General features: G+C 44.9%; 1 protein-coding gene across 1 annotated transcript in view; it reads left to right on the forward strand.

Moving 5' to 3' along the window:
- The window catches only part of GABBR2 (gamma-aminobutyric acid type B receptor subunit 2), a 361,415-nt gene that overhangs the window by 192,189 nt on the left and 154,429 nt on the right, over positions 1-14,797 (forward strand). Inside the window, exons 5-6 of the mRNA XM_068551919.1 lie at positions 4,702-4,767; positions 13,081-13,281. Of these exons, the coding sequence (XP_068408020.1) occupies positions 4,702-4,767; positions 13,081-13,281 (267 nt within the window). The remainder of the gene's footprint in view (positions 1-4,701; positions 4,768-13,080; positions 13,282-14,797) is intronic.

Below are 14,797 nucleotides of genomic sequence, written 5' to 3' on the forward strand. Positions count from 1 at the left end.
TCCACCCAGGGTTTGAACTGAGCACCCCTCCCCAGGCCTCCCACCCCATGGCTGTTCCCTTCCATGTTTGCCCCCCGTGGGTGTGGCCTGTTGAGGGTGTGAACATAGGTCTCTGCTACCATCCACTACCTTAGATCTAGCCCTCTAGAAGAAGCTGTCATTTGTCTGATCTCGGGACATCTACTTTCACTCCAGGCGGCCCCCTGCAGAGCCAGGAGTCCATGGCAGGGATTTTTGAGACCCTGCCCTCTGCCACTTCCCAGGGTCTCTAACATCACAGCACCATTCTGTACTGTCATCCTCAGAGATGGTCATGGCTGTCCTCCCCTACCCCTGGCACTCCTTCAACTGCCCCCAAGCCCTTTCAACCATAGAGGAGAGTGCACTGATACCCCTGGTAGGGAGGTGGGCGGGCTTGCAGAAGCAGGGTCCACTGCCAACACAAAATCTCTTTCCTCTCTGGATTTTAAGGAAAACATACAAGTTATGCAACATTGAAAAGTGTGATTCTGGAACTTTTGTGAGAGTGTGGGTGTGTTAAAAACTTTTAAGATTCCCCCGATCCAGGGACTTCCCTGGTGGCGCAGTGGTTGAGAGTCTGCCTGCCAGTGCAGGGGACACGGGTTTGAGCCCCGGTCTGGGAGGATCCCACATGCCGCAGAGCGGCTGGGCCCGTGAGCCACAATTACTGAGCCTGCACGTCTGGAGCTTGTGCTCCGCAACAGGAGAGGCCGCGACAGTGAGAGGCCCGCGCACCGCGATGAAGAGTGGCCCCCGCTCGCTGCAACTAGAGAAAGCCCTCGCACAGAAACGAAGACCCAACACAGCCAAAAATAATACATAAATAAATAAATAGAAATTAAAGCACTGAATGTAAGATGAGAAAAGTTAAAAAAAAAAAAAAAAAGATTCCCCCAATTGAAAATCTTTCCCTTCACCCCTGAATCTTCCAATAAATTGCTACTCCAGAAAGAAGAACCAGGTATATCTGCACTTTTCATACTCTCAGGAGAACTCCTCTGCCCTGGGAGTACACATATCCCATTTTGAGAAGCACCTTAAGCTCTTTATGCTGCTCTCAAGGGCCGCCTGAGGATCCCAGTCCAGTCATATTTCCCATTATCCTCTCCCTACCCTGGGATCCAAGCTCCACCTGCACTGAGTGCTGGCTCGTCCTCTTTTCTCCCAGGCTTTGAAGCATCTTGCCCCTCTTACTCACTGTCTAGAGTCAGAGTGGGTGTGAATAGCTTCCTGCATCAGGTACAACCTGGCCCTGGATAGGCTCTTTCTCCAGGACCCTCTGATGGTAAGGGGACACCAAGGCAAGATTGCTGGTTTTGGGGTACTGTGCTGGATTTGGAAGCCTTTTGCCTCTCTGGGAAGGGGTTAACTAGATCAGCGATCCCTTGGGCCCCATCCAGTCCTAACAGTTTGGGAGCATAGAACCAAGCAGTCAATGCAACTTGGTTGTCATGGCAACAGAGACACTAAATGGTCCACAAGTGGCAGAGCTGTTTATTTATCTGTTAGCAGGTGGTCAGGTGGTCAAGCATGAAGATGTGGGTCCCTCGGTCCATTCAAGAAATGAACATGGTGAACCCAACCAGTACCTAGGCCCTAGGCTAGCAGGATATTAGTGCAGTTGATGATAATAACCAGCAGATATTGAATAACCAATGTGGGCCAGGCATTGTGCTTGTGCTTCACACAGCATTCATTCACTTAATCACAACCTATTTATTGATATATGTGTCATGCCTTGTTCTGGGAGCTGGAGACCCAAAGATGAATCAAGTTATCCTCAGTCCAATGGGGACAACAAACAAGTAGACTCAGGCCGTGATAGAGGGAAGCACAGAGTGCTCTGGGCCCACAGAGGAGCAAATGACCACCAAGCCCAATGGGACAGAGATGGTTTCTCAGAGTAGGAATGCCTGAGCTAAGGCAGGAAGGGGGAGTAGCAGCTCTCCAGGCAGAGCGTGTAGGGTGGGAGGGAATGGCATTCTGGATGAATGAACTTGTAGAAAGAAAGGGGACAGAGTGAGAAAGTGAATGAATGAATGAGTGAATGAATGAAGGAGTGAATGGCAGACCATTTAAGAGAACTGCAGGTAGTTCATTCTCCCTGCTGTGGAGGAGTAGCAAAAAATGTGATTAGAGAAATGAGCAGGAGTGAGTTGGTAAAGAATTTGGAATGTTCTAAGAAGCTCAGAGTTTGATCTGTAAAGCTCCAGGAGCCATGGAAAGATTTTACGTAATCAGATTTGAATCTTGGAATGATTCCCTTGTGTGCTTTCTGGAGACTGGGTGGATGGAGCAGGACTAAAGGCAGGGATCCAGCTGGGAGGCTGTAGTGGTTCACCACGTAGGGAGTGATGGTGGCTAAACCCAGGGCAATGGGGCTGGAGACATGGGGGCGATTCAGGAAGCTAGTGAGCAGACAGAACCAACAGGCCATGGTTATGGCTAAGATGAGGAGAGGAGTGAATCTAGAATGGCTCCCAAGTTTCTGATCTTAGGGAGTAGGAGGTTGACAACACCATTCTAGAGGTGGACAATACAGGAGGAGGAAGTAGGCATGTTGGGAATGATGATGAGTTCAACTTGGGGCATGTTGAGAGAATCCAAGTGGAGGTGCCTGGGAGAATCCAAGGGGAGGTGTCCAGGGGGCAACTGGAGAAAAGTCTGGGCTGGGGAGAGAGACTTGGGAGTCCACAGTGCTCAGAGGGGAGTTGTGGCTGGGGTCATGAATGAGATTGCCCAGGGAGAGTGATGAGGGCAGAACTGTACAGAACACCAGCATTAGGGATGGGCAGAAAGATGAGGAGCTGATTCAGAGTCTGAGCAGGAATGACCAGGAGGCAGGAGGGAGCCAGGAGAGAGCACCATGGAAGCCAGTGGGTGGACTTCATTATCATGAATCCTACAACCACCGGTCAGGCAGGGAATATTATCCCCATTTCAGAGATGAAGAAATTGAGGCTCCAGGGCATTAAGACCCAGGGTCATGTAGCTGGTCAGTGCTGGAGCTGGGATGTGAACCAAGGTCTCTCTGACTCCAAAATCCAATAAGCTGTTTCTACTATACCATGTTTAGCAACACAGGGCTTGGCACAGAGTAGACGCTCCATAAATGTTCGCTGGATGGATGGATATGGATATGGGTAGGTGAATACTGTTAGCAGCAAGAAATGCTATAAAAAATTCAACAAACAAGCAGAAAGACCCTGGAGTGTGCCCGGGAGTATGGCCACAGAACAGAAGCAGCTTAGAACTTTCTATAGCATTGCAGCCATGGTGATGACAAAAGCTTGCCTTCCTTCAACTGCTCTGTTAATGATCTTTTAAAGTTCTTTCAGAGGAAAATTTTTTTTCTTTCCATTCTTGCTTGCAAACGAAGGGTGATTTTAGAATCCAAGTCTTTTTTATTTTGCTAAAGTACATGATGAGTAAAATGGCCTCCCAGTCAGCACTTTCCAATTTTGAAAGATGCTAAAAACTGATCTTTAAAGGGATGTTTCTCTTCTTTATGCATCAAAGAGCCTCGAGGCTTGCTGGAAAGGACGGGATAAATGGCAGGAAGGTAGCACCACCTGCAGGGCTGAGTGTCAGTGCGGAGGGCAGGACGGGGTTGGGGAGCAAGCGTGTGGGCCAGGGCCTGGCTGGTCTCCTGAGGGCTACCTGTACATCCGCCTTCTGCCTGTTCTCTATGGGGGCAGGGCAGGGTCCCTTCCCCTAGAAAGCAACCAAGAACCCCTTACCCTGACCCAGGAGGGAGCCTCAGGCAGACACTCAGTAAATGTTTGTTGAATGAATAAATGAGTCATAGGCCCCATGGTACAATATATACCTATTAACCATATTGAGATATTAAGATAATAAATAACCATTTATAGAGCTTTTGAATATAGATTTTCCTTTGAAATAAAGGGAGAAGAGTAGGTTAGGAGAAGGTTATAAAACACTAATTCTAGCTGGGTGTTTACTGTGTGTCAGGAACTATGTTAAGCACTCTATGAGGATTATCTCATTTAGTCCTCTCAGCAGCCCTGTAAGTACTGCCATTATCTGCATTTTGCAGATGAGGAAATTGAGGCTAAGATGGGAAAAGGAGCCGCTTGAGGCCACCCAAGTGGAGCTGAGATTTGAACAAAGCTGAGAACTCAAAGAGACTCTGAAACTTCTTAATTGGGAAGCTCTGTGGACTCCAGAAAGGTGGAAAAGTCTAGAATACTAGAGGGGGAGGGGGTGTTGGCTGGGAACTTGTTTCTGCTGCCAACTCCCCTGGGGACCTTAGAAGTTCCTTTCTCTCCTCTGGCCTCAGTTTCCCTATGTGTAGAGTGAGGACGGAGAGTAGACGCTGTCTCAGTGCCCCGGAGCGTTTGCCTGCCCTTGTTGGAGGAGAGCAGGGGAGACAATGAGGCCCCTCAGAGCCTTTAGCCTCCAGCCCGTGCAGACTTGCCCCAGGGTTTACCCACGAGACCAGGCAGGGCCAACAGCAGTAGCTGAGGGAAAGCTGGGCCCAGAGAGAGCCGGAGATCCAGGCTGGGCTGGGCTGGGGGGTGAGGTTTTGCCCTGCCCACCCCCTCAGGCAGAGCTCTTGCTGGGGAGCCTGAGGCATGTGAATGATCCGCTGCCTCAAGCCCTCTGGGCTATGCCGATCACACTCTCACCTTCACATCCGTGTCCTTCTGTCCACAGGGCAACGACGTGCGGATCATCCTTGGCCAGTTTGACCAGAATATGGCAGCAAAAGTGTTCTGTTGTGTAAGTAACACTTTGGTTGTGTCATGGATGTCTTTGGGGAGGTTCACAAAGCGTTTTCTTGCACTCAATGTCACTGCCTGGTCCTTGAGTGGACCGGAGTCTGGGGTGTTGGAAGCAGAAGTGTTATTCTTACTGCTCTTTCGTCTTTCCGGGGAGCTAAAACCCCAGGACTCAGAACAGTGCAGTTGGAGGAGGAACCAGGAACCTCAGTTTACCAAACCCACTGTCTTACCATTGCCTCAGCGCTGCCAGCTAGTTTTAAGTCTCCTCCACCCAGCCTTGCTTAATGGAGCAGTGCTGTGTGCACCACACAGAGGGAGACACCAGATTCCAGGGCAAGACCAGGAGGCCTCAGACCCCTTCCTGCCCTGTAAGCAGGGCTCAGAGTCTCAGGTTTAGCACAGACCATCAACTGTTCAGTATCTACCACTGAATCCTTTTAATTGTCTGGTGTGTGATAGGTGACAAAGTACATTCTTAAACCTTATCTCACTTAATCTTTTCAATAACCATGTGAAGCTACTATTGTTACCCTTGCTTTACAGATGAGGAACTAGAAGCCCAGAGAGGTGGAGAAGCTTGTCCAAGGGACGTTTTATGGCAGAACCAGGGCTCCATCCCCATTCACCTGATTCCCAATCAAATCCTCTTTTCTCCACATGATATTCTAACCTGAACATATATAACAGTTCTAACACAGGGACTATGTCTTTCCATTTTGATGCCCTGGCTCACCCTCCTCCACCTCAGGGTCAGGAGAGAAATCAACAGAATGAGAGCCTAGTTACATGAATTGTCTACCCAATAAGCTCCTCCTCTTAGACTGAAGTTATTCTAGGTGTGGTCTCTAGTGATGGGCCACAGGCCTCTGTTTTCTTTGACCTTTTTTCAGTAACTTGGATGAGATTATAAAAATAGGCTTATAGGAATTTTAGAAGTTGTGAAATATGTTGGAAGATAGCCAGGGTGCAAAGAACCTTAACAAGCTGGAATGTTTGATTAAATCCAGGAAGACTAAATCTAATAGTCCTAATATAAGGTTATATTAGAACAAATTGGGCTGCCTATGTCCAAGATGATAGAGGCATAGCTGAGGAGTACTGTGCGTTTAGAACAAAAGAGACTTTGGAGTCTCAGTTGACCTCAAGGTTACCATGAGTAACCAGTGTGAGCACAGCTTCCAGGGAGCCGAGGCGACCTCAGGCTGCACGTCCACAACTAGGGTGGGTCGTCCCTCTGCTCTCTGCTGGAGAGACCCCACCTGGGGTATCCTGCTCAGCTCCTGGTGCCCCATTTCAGGAGAGATGCAGAAACTGAAAAGAGGCCAGGAGTAAGGAGAGAACAGCGACCGAAAACCATAGTCACCCAGGGATATTTCCTCATGAAGGCTCAGGAGCAAAGTGGGAACTGCCTGATCACCTTTCAGAATAGCAGGGAGGAAGGAGAAGCTATAGGCTGACATTTCAGGGGACCCTGAGTGAAGCTTAGCGCTCAGGAGTCCGTCTGCTTGGGCTTGAACTACTGGTCTGCAGCTTAGTAACTGGATTTGGGCTTGTTGACACTTTCTGAACCTCAGTTTTCTCATCTGTAAAGTGGGGATAATAATAACACCTGTCTCATAAGATTGTTGTGGAGCTTAAATGAGCAAAAACACCTTGCATAGTGCCTGACGTACAGTGAGCCCTCAGCAAATGTCAACAACCTTTTTTTATTTGTTTATGTAAGGTCTCTGAGGATGGAATGGACCACCATTGGGCTGACGAATTTACTAACTGATGGACTTTCCTAGATTGTGTTAAGCATCCTATGTCTCAGTTAAGGGTAATTAAGGAGTATTTCCATATGAAAATCTAAGGAGGAACATGAGAAAAATTGAAAACAATGGAGCAAATTGATTTAATACATTTTATTTCAAAGCTCATAATACTTTGCATGTTACCATCTAAGGTCCAGAAGTGGCCCATTTAAAAAAGGAAAATAATGCTCCAATTAGAAGACATAACTTTTTAGAGAAGAAGCTGGGTTTTATCCCTACATATCCCCAAGGCCTTGCAAACCGCTGGCACATGGTGGGTGATTGTTGATCAATTGAGGAAAAGTAAATTAATAAAAATGATTTGTGAAGTTGCCACACTGAGCACTGGCCATCTCCTGTTTGCACAAAATGCAGACAGACCTCCTGTTTTTTTTGTTTTTTTTTTTTTAGTATTTATTTATTTATTTATTTATTTATTTATTTATTTATTTATCTTGGCTTCACTGGGTCTTAGTTGCAGCACGCAGGATCTTTTAGTTGCAGCAGGAGGGATCTTCTTTTAGTTGCAGCATGCAGGCTCTTAGTTGTGGCATGTGGACTTCTTAGGTGCGGCATGCATGTGGGATCTAGTTCCCCGACCAGTGATCGAACCTGGGCCGCCTGCATTGGGAGCACAGAGTCTTACCCACTGGACCACCAGGGAAGTCCCCTGCTGTTCTGATTTGAGCCAAACGCGAAGCCGAGGCATGGCTGTGATTTCCCTCCATGCTGTGCACTGGGGTTATTTTCTGAGTGGCATTTCCAGCAGCGTGGTTTCCATTTCAGAACAGACAGCATGGCTGTCTTCCTCTTGACCCAAAGCCCCAGGCTGCTTGCCTTCCACACGGCACGGGACATCATCCCACCTCCTCATCCCACTTTCTTCTTCCTCTTGGACTTTGGGTATCTTCAGATGGACTTTTTCTTAGAGTCTTTGCTGGCTGCTTTATTCACTGAGTGGTTTCTCAGAAGTTTTTGGTTGGGGGTTTATTCCGTGTGTCAGACCCTCAGAGGGATCTGCCTGTCAGGACTGTCAGTCTTATCTGGTTAGGAAGGAGTTCCTCTGGCAGGCCTGGAAGGTCCTGAGGAGAGTCTTCTCAGTGTCCTCACACTGAATCAAAACTCTGGCATGTGACGGAGGGAGGGGCTGCTCGGAGCAGAGACCCAGGGAGAGAACTTCTCCACCCACGTCAGGGTCAGAGCACAATGGGATGGAGACAACCGCGTCTTTGCCATCCAAATGCTGCAGTGCAAACTTTGCAGCATGTTGCTGTATGTTCTTGAGATCGGACCTGCCACCCAAGGGGAGAGTAGTCTCCAGCAAATGCAGGGACTATTTATAGCCCTGTGGCAAAATGTTCATTTCGGTTCCAGCAAAGGACGAGCATGGCCTGTCGCTTTTGCCTTCTCCTTCCTCCTTGGTGGTCTATTCTAAATTCTCAAGCACTCTGACCTGGGTTCTGGTTTTAGTCCTGCCAGCTGTGTGACCTCAAAGAGGCCACTTTACAACTCCAGCCCCCGGCTACCTCACCTCTAAAATGGAAGCGACGACCCCTGTCTTATTTGCCTCATAGGATTATCGAGAGGCTTAAACAAGGCCACCAAAGGGTGACTGTCATCCCAACTGTTAACTGCTTTACTGATGTGAGGATTTATTACTATTATGGTTATGAAATGCCTATAAAAGGGAAATAGTCTTCTTGCCTGAGGAACTGAGGAGGCAAAAGGAAACAATAAAAAGAGGAAATTGGATTTTTAAATTACATCATGGCTACCTGTCTGCAGCTAATGAGAACAGAGTCGTTCATGGGACTGAAGAACATGAGCTCAAGACTGCCCATCATCACCCGGTAGGGCCCATTTGGTGGCCACAGGTCCTGAGACCACATTCCTACTAGAGACAAAAACAATGAAAACCAAGGTGACCAAGTAAACTGAAAATGTGTTCAGTCAGTCACTCTACAACCATTTATTGGGTGCCCTCTGTACACCAGGCACTGTGCTGAGCACTGGGGATCCTGGAAAGAGCAGACACCACCCTCCAGGAACTCCCTATTTGGCAAAGGAGACAGACAAAGATACCAGCAGCTTCTTAAAGCTCACGTGTCCAACAATCTCAGCCCTTCTGAACGTGGGAATACCAGAATGCAGTTGCTTTAGACACTGTGTGCTATATTTAAGCCCAGTCTACCTCCCTTGTAGGAGAGCCTTTTAGACCCTCACTCAAAGCCTGTGCTGTGTACTTTTTTCACATATGTTTAACACTCCCTGCTTTCCATAGTGGTTTAAAAGCAGCAGATTCAGAGTGAGGAGAGGGATTTAATGACAGTGAAAGTGACAGCCTAGACCTGACAGCTAGAAGGGAGACAAAGCCATCAAAAGTAAATCAGGAACTCCAAGAACAACAGTCTGGAGCCATTTGGTGTTTGGGCCAGTCTGGGCCATTTGATGTTTGGGCCATGCCCAAAAGTATCACTGTGCATGGCCCATAGGAGTGGCTAATTTTCAGAATAAAGCCATGAGTTATGGAAAAGAGAATGGCATGAGAAGGAGCAGTCAAAATGTTCCCGCACATAGTGTTGGCCAGGCATGGTACACATATTACCTCATTTATTATTTCTTTTTTATTGAAGTATAGTTGATTTACAATGTTGTGTTACTTTCTGGTGTACAGCAAAGTGATTCAGATATATACTCTTTTTCATATTCTTTTTCATTGTGGTTTATTACAGAATATTGAATATAGTTCCCTGTGCTATACAGTAGGATCTTGTTGTTTTATCTATTTTATATATAGTAATTGATATCTGCTAATCCCTAACTCCTAATTTATCCCTCCCCCCCTTTCCCCTTTGGTAACCGTAAGTTTATTTTCTATATCTGTGAGTCTGTTTCTGTTTTGTAAATAAGTTCATTTGTATCATGTTTCAGATTCCACATATAAATGATATCATAGTATTTGTCTTTGTCTGACTTATTTCACTTAGTATGATAATCTCTAGGTCCATCCATGTTGCTGCAAGTGGCATTATTTCATTCTTTTTTATGGCTGAGCAGTATTCCACTGTATATATGTATCACATCTTCTTTATCCATTCATCTGTCGATGGACATTTAGATTGCTTCCATGTCTTGGCTATTGTAAATAGTGCTGCTGTGAACATAGGGATGCATGTATCTTTTCGAATTAGATTTTTCTCCAGATATATGCCCAGGAGTGGGATTGCAGGATCATATGGCAACTCTATTTTTAGTTTCTTAAGGAACCTCCATACTGTTTTCCATAGTGGCTGCACCAATTTACATTCCCACCAACAGTGTAGGAGGGTTCCATTTTCTCCACACCCTCTCCAGCATTTATTATTTCTAGACTTTTTAATGATGGCCATTCTAACCAGTGTGAGGTGATATCTCACTGTAGTTTTGATTTTCATTTCTCTAATAATTAGCGATGTTGAGCATCTTTTCATGTGTCTATTGGCCATCTGTATGTCTTCTTTGCAGAAATGTCTATTTAGATCTTCTGCCCATTTTTTGATTAGGTTGTTTTTTTGTTCATATATTACCTCATTTAATTCCTACACCAACCCAGTGAGATGGTCTTTGCTTTCCACAGGCTATAGATGAGAAAAGCAAGGTCCAAGGAGTTGTGTGCCAGAGTTACCCAGCTGGTATGTGGCAGAGAATCTAGTGCTACTTGACTATAATCTTTTTTCTTTTTTTTTTTTTCAAAAGATCAGTAGAAAAAATTTTATCTTCATCAAAATTGACTAATATTCTAAACAAAATGTGTTGTCATTCAAATGGACTGAGCTTCTGTTTTCCGGAAAATTCACTCACAAGGAACACCTAACAGAACAATGGCAGGTCAGACAGCTATCACAGCAGATCCCTGGGAGGCTCCTGACTTCCTGCTCCATGCTGCCTCTAAATTATCACACAGTCTTTGGTCTCAGAGAATAATGCAAATCTGCCTTTGCATCTGATCAGAAGACCTCCTCATGTCCTCACTCTGTATCTGTTGATGCTTACTTACCATACATTCTTAATAATTGGGGCTATCTTGTCTCAACCTTTTAAGACTGAGGAAGCTTCCAGAAAGTTTTACTTTGTTTGTTTTGCTAAGAAAAGAGGGAAACTTAAAAAAACAGACTTTGAATCTTGTCCCCTTGACTTAGCTGAATGTGTTTGGGCAAATTCCTCAATCTCTGAGCCTCAATGTCTTCATCTATAAGATAGAGATAATAGCACATATCTCATAAATAAGAATAAATAAGAATAAAATAAGATAATGTATATAAATGGCCTAGCACATAATAGGGGCTCAATATATGTGAGTTCCTCCCTGCCAGTGAAAGATGAGAGTTGTGAAGTCTCACAGGTTCTGCCATTGATTAAATGACCTGGGGTCATTGGGATGACCCTTTTGTTCAAAGGTCTAGCCCCCAGCCAGGGTCTGGGATTATCTTTTCTTAAAAAAAAAAAAAAAGAAGTTTCTGTGGGCTAAACCCCATCTATTAGAGGGAAGCCCAGAAAACTGCCTTCTTTTGTTGAACTGGGGTTTTGTTATATAATTGTAATATTAGGGCTCTCTGTGTTTTTTCTACAACAGTTTTGATTGGGTCAACATTACAATGTAGTTGCTGGAAAAAATGACTATGATCTGAGGCTGCATTATGAGAAATACAGTGTCTAGAATGAGGGAGGTGAAAGTCCCATATCATTAGAGGAGTCTAGAGAAGAGGCGATGTGATCATTACCTTGAGATAGTTGAAGGGCTCTCTTATGAAACAATTTCAGTTTAATCTCTGGAGGCTTCACTGAATCAATGGACAGAGGCCATAGAGATGGAATCTGAGCTTAAGCTAAGGAACAAATATTCTAATTCACACTTACCCCAATGAGACGCTCCACACTGCAGGCTGGGCTTTTTCAGGTGTTGAGAGAGTTTTAGAAGAGTTGCCTCCTCAGATGTAGGAATGAAGGGAACACACCTCCAACTCTTAGACTCAACAGTAACTATTCTCTAATATACACAAATATAAAGGGCCCTGGCCCACCCTTTCTGGGCAGACCATCGATTAGCATGCTGGAGCCTAAGTGGAGGGCAGCCAAAATCTCCCTGGCGTCCAGAGCAATCTTGCAGGCTTCTCTCTCCACACCCTCCTGGCCTCTATGCTGTCTCTGTTCTAAGCCAAGGAACATAAAGGGGTGTGACATGAATTGTTTCCCAAGATGTCCTCCTAACATAGGTGGCTCCCTAGGAACAAATTGCTGGATCGTTTAAGGTTCACATTTTTTAATGTATACAGTTCATCACAGCGCACAGAGAGCATTTACATACACCACTGCTCTCTGTAATAACTTCTGGGTGTTTTGATTACTGATAGGAATGTGAGCTCTACTCCATTCTGGACCCAACTTTGATGGAATGTGACATTCCTACAAATTGGGATTTTCTGGGTGCATCTAAGCTATCAAAAAGCATGCTTTTCCAGATAAAAAATCATCACAGTGAGAATTAAAGTCAAATGGGGGTATATTAGAACAGTCTGACAACTTTGTGTTTAAATGGGAGGCAGGCAGTGTGGCTTTGCAGCGTAAGAGTAGGCAGACCTAGGTTCAGACTGTGTGACCTTGGAAAAGTGACTTTCCCTCTCTGGTTTCCAGTTTCCTCATCTCTAAAATGAGGATAATAAACTCTGCCTAGACCATCTCAAAGGGTGAACATGAATGACAAATAATATGCGTGTAAAGTATATAAATATAAGGGACCTTTTTTTTTAGGATCTGGATTTATGTACACCATGCTTTGGGTAAAGATTTAGAGAGATGTTCAGTTTGCCAAGTGGCATCTTATATAAGTTGCATGCTTACATTAAATTTTCTTGGCCCTTTGCAAAATTGCTCCACCCTGGGTTATATTTTAAGGTTATGATCTCAGCTTTTAGTAAAGATCTATACAAAAATAGCCTTATGAAATCTGTTTGTTGTAGGGATGGTGTTGATACCATGCTAGCTAATTTGACAGTGACCTCCATATGAGGCATTTTGTTTAGGGATTAAAGCCTAGAAAACATTTTGTGTCCCTGAAGAACTGGTATGTTTTCTCCTTACTGAAAATAAGAGCTATGCAATTCATATTGTTACCCTTTTCTCTTGGACTGCCAGGAAGTTCATGGTGAAATATGTAGCTTATATCTGTAGTGTTGGAACCTTTGGTGGACTTGTCTATGTTCTGTTCCCTTTACCTCCAATAAGCATATTATAATCTATATTTTCCCAAGCACTTATGTTTTTATTTTATTCAGTGTTTTATTATTTTAATATACGTGTTTCCTATAAACTACCTTGGATCCCCTGAGAGATAATGAGGAGGAGACCCAGCAAGTAATAGAAAAATTAACAAATCCTCTGGTACGAGGAACCCTGAGTCCCCTCCACCTTTCCCACAGGGTACAAAGCTTTGAACAAATGTTTGTCTCTTGGTGCCTTCATGGTCAACCCATCTGTTGCAGGCATATGAGGAGAATATGTACGGTAGCAAATACCAATGGATCATCCCGGGCTGGTATGAGCCTTCCTGGTGGGAGCAGGTGCACACAGAAGCCAACTCGTCCCGTTGTCTCCGGAAGAATCTGCTTGCTGCCATGGAGGGCTACATCGGCGTGGACTTCGAGCCCCTGAGCTCCAAGCAGATCAAGACCATCTCAGGAAAGGTCGGTGCCTTGGCCAGCTCATTTCAGCCCCCAAGCCCATCTCCCTTAATCATGCTGTCCAATGATGTTGGCAAAAAGCACCTAGATCTTGTTCTGGCCTTTGCTGTGTGATTTTGAGCAAAGCATGTGACCTCTCTGAGCCTCGCTTATCTGTTAAATGAGGATATCCAGCTCTCTACTGCATGGCCTTCTAGGGAATTGTGGGAATCAAATGAGGTAAGGGTGCTTTGTAAGCACATAACATAGTGTATGCGTAAGGGGTGGAGTCGTGACTAGTGTAGCACCAACTGCAGGCATTGACTTTCAGACGAGGCCACCATTTCATCCTGTGCCCCTCTGACCTGGAATGTCATTTCTCAGTCTCACTGATGCTCCTGTCAGCCTGGAGGAGACGAATGACCCCACAAGTAGACTTGGGGAAACATGTACTAAAGACCAGAAAGATTGATCCAAACCCCAGTTTTGCCAGTTACCAGCTGTGTGACCTTGAGCTTGAGTTCTCTGAGCCGCTGTTTCTTCATCTGTAGAGTGGTGGTGAAAATATCCTCCTCCGGGGTCAAAAGGAGGACTGAATGGCAGATTGTGCAACGTGGCTGGCATCGCACCTGGCATCTTGCGCTGTCATAACTAGGAGGAGGACCTTGGCTGGGTGCTTAAGTCCTCAGGCCTCCACTAGGGATGTTCCCACTAGGGGTGACTAACCCCTGGCCTGCTTATCTCATAGGGCTGTGAAAGAACAGGTAGCATGGTGCATGTAAAAGTATTTCCAAAGTACACTATTCTCTATCAGTGAAAGCATTATCAAGAATCAGGTGGTGACAGCCCCGGTGAAGATGGCAACATCCATCTCTCAATTCTAACCACCAGCCAAAGTTCAGTACAGCAGGGCACATGATCCTTTTCTGTCTCCTCTGAGCTCAGATTTTTAAATTCTCTACCAACCTTCAATTTCATTTAAAGAATCAACTTCATAGTAAAGTAAAAAACATATATATTATTTTTATCCATTATTTAATCTCAGTCAGAGCCAACACTACAAGAATGACTTATTGATTTGTCCAAAAAGGGCAAATCATTAGGACACATTTTATAAGCAGCTCTATAGATCATGTGGCACCTGAGAGATCCTGGAAAAACACTTTGGGTAGAAAATGTTGAAAGAAATATCTTCATACCAAAATCAATGACAACATGAAGTTTTTGGAGGTGCTGAATAATGAGAAGAAACAACTCATTTTTATTTCAGTAGGTGTTATTTTTAAAGGTGTTGAAGTTTACAGTTTATTAGAAGATACTTGGGTCCAGGGATACCCTATACTTTAAAAATAGTATAAAATTTGAGGAAAATACAAAAACTAAAATTCCATACAGGCAGACAGTATAATAATTAAAATGAGAGACTTAAGACCAAAGATGTAAATGATTACACATGAGATCTGTGAAGCTAAGTGGGGGTAAGGGCCATGAGACGCCCCAAGGGCCTCAAATGTCGTTCCAAGGAGCGTGAATGTTCCCC

This window comes from Eschrichtius robustus, chromosome 10 (assembly GCF_028021215.1).
Source record: "Eschrichtius robustus isolate mEscRob2 chromosome 10, mEscRob2.pri, whole genome shotgun sequence".
Taxonomy (NCBI): domain Eukaryota; kingdom Metazoa; phylum Chordata; class Mammalia; order Artiodactyla; family Eschrichtiidae; genus Eschrichtius; species Eschrichtius robustus.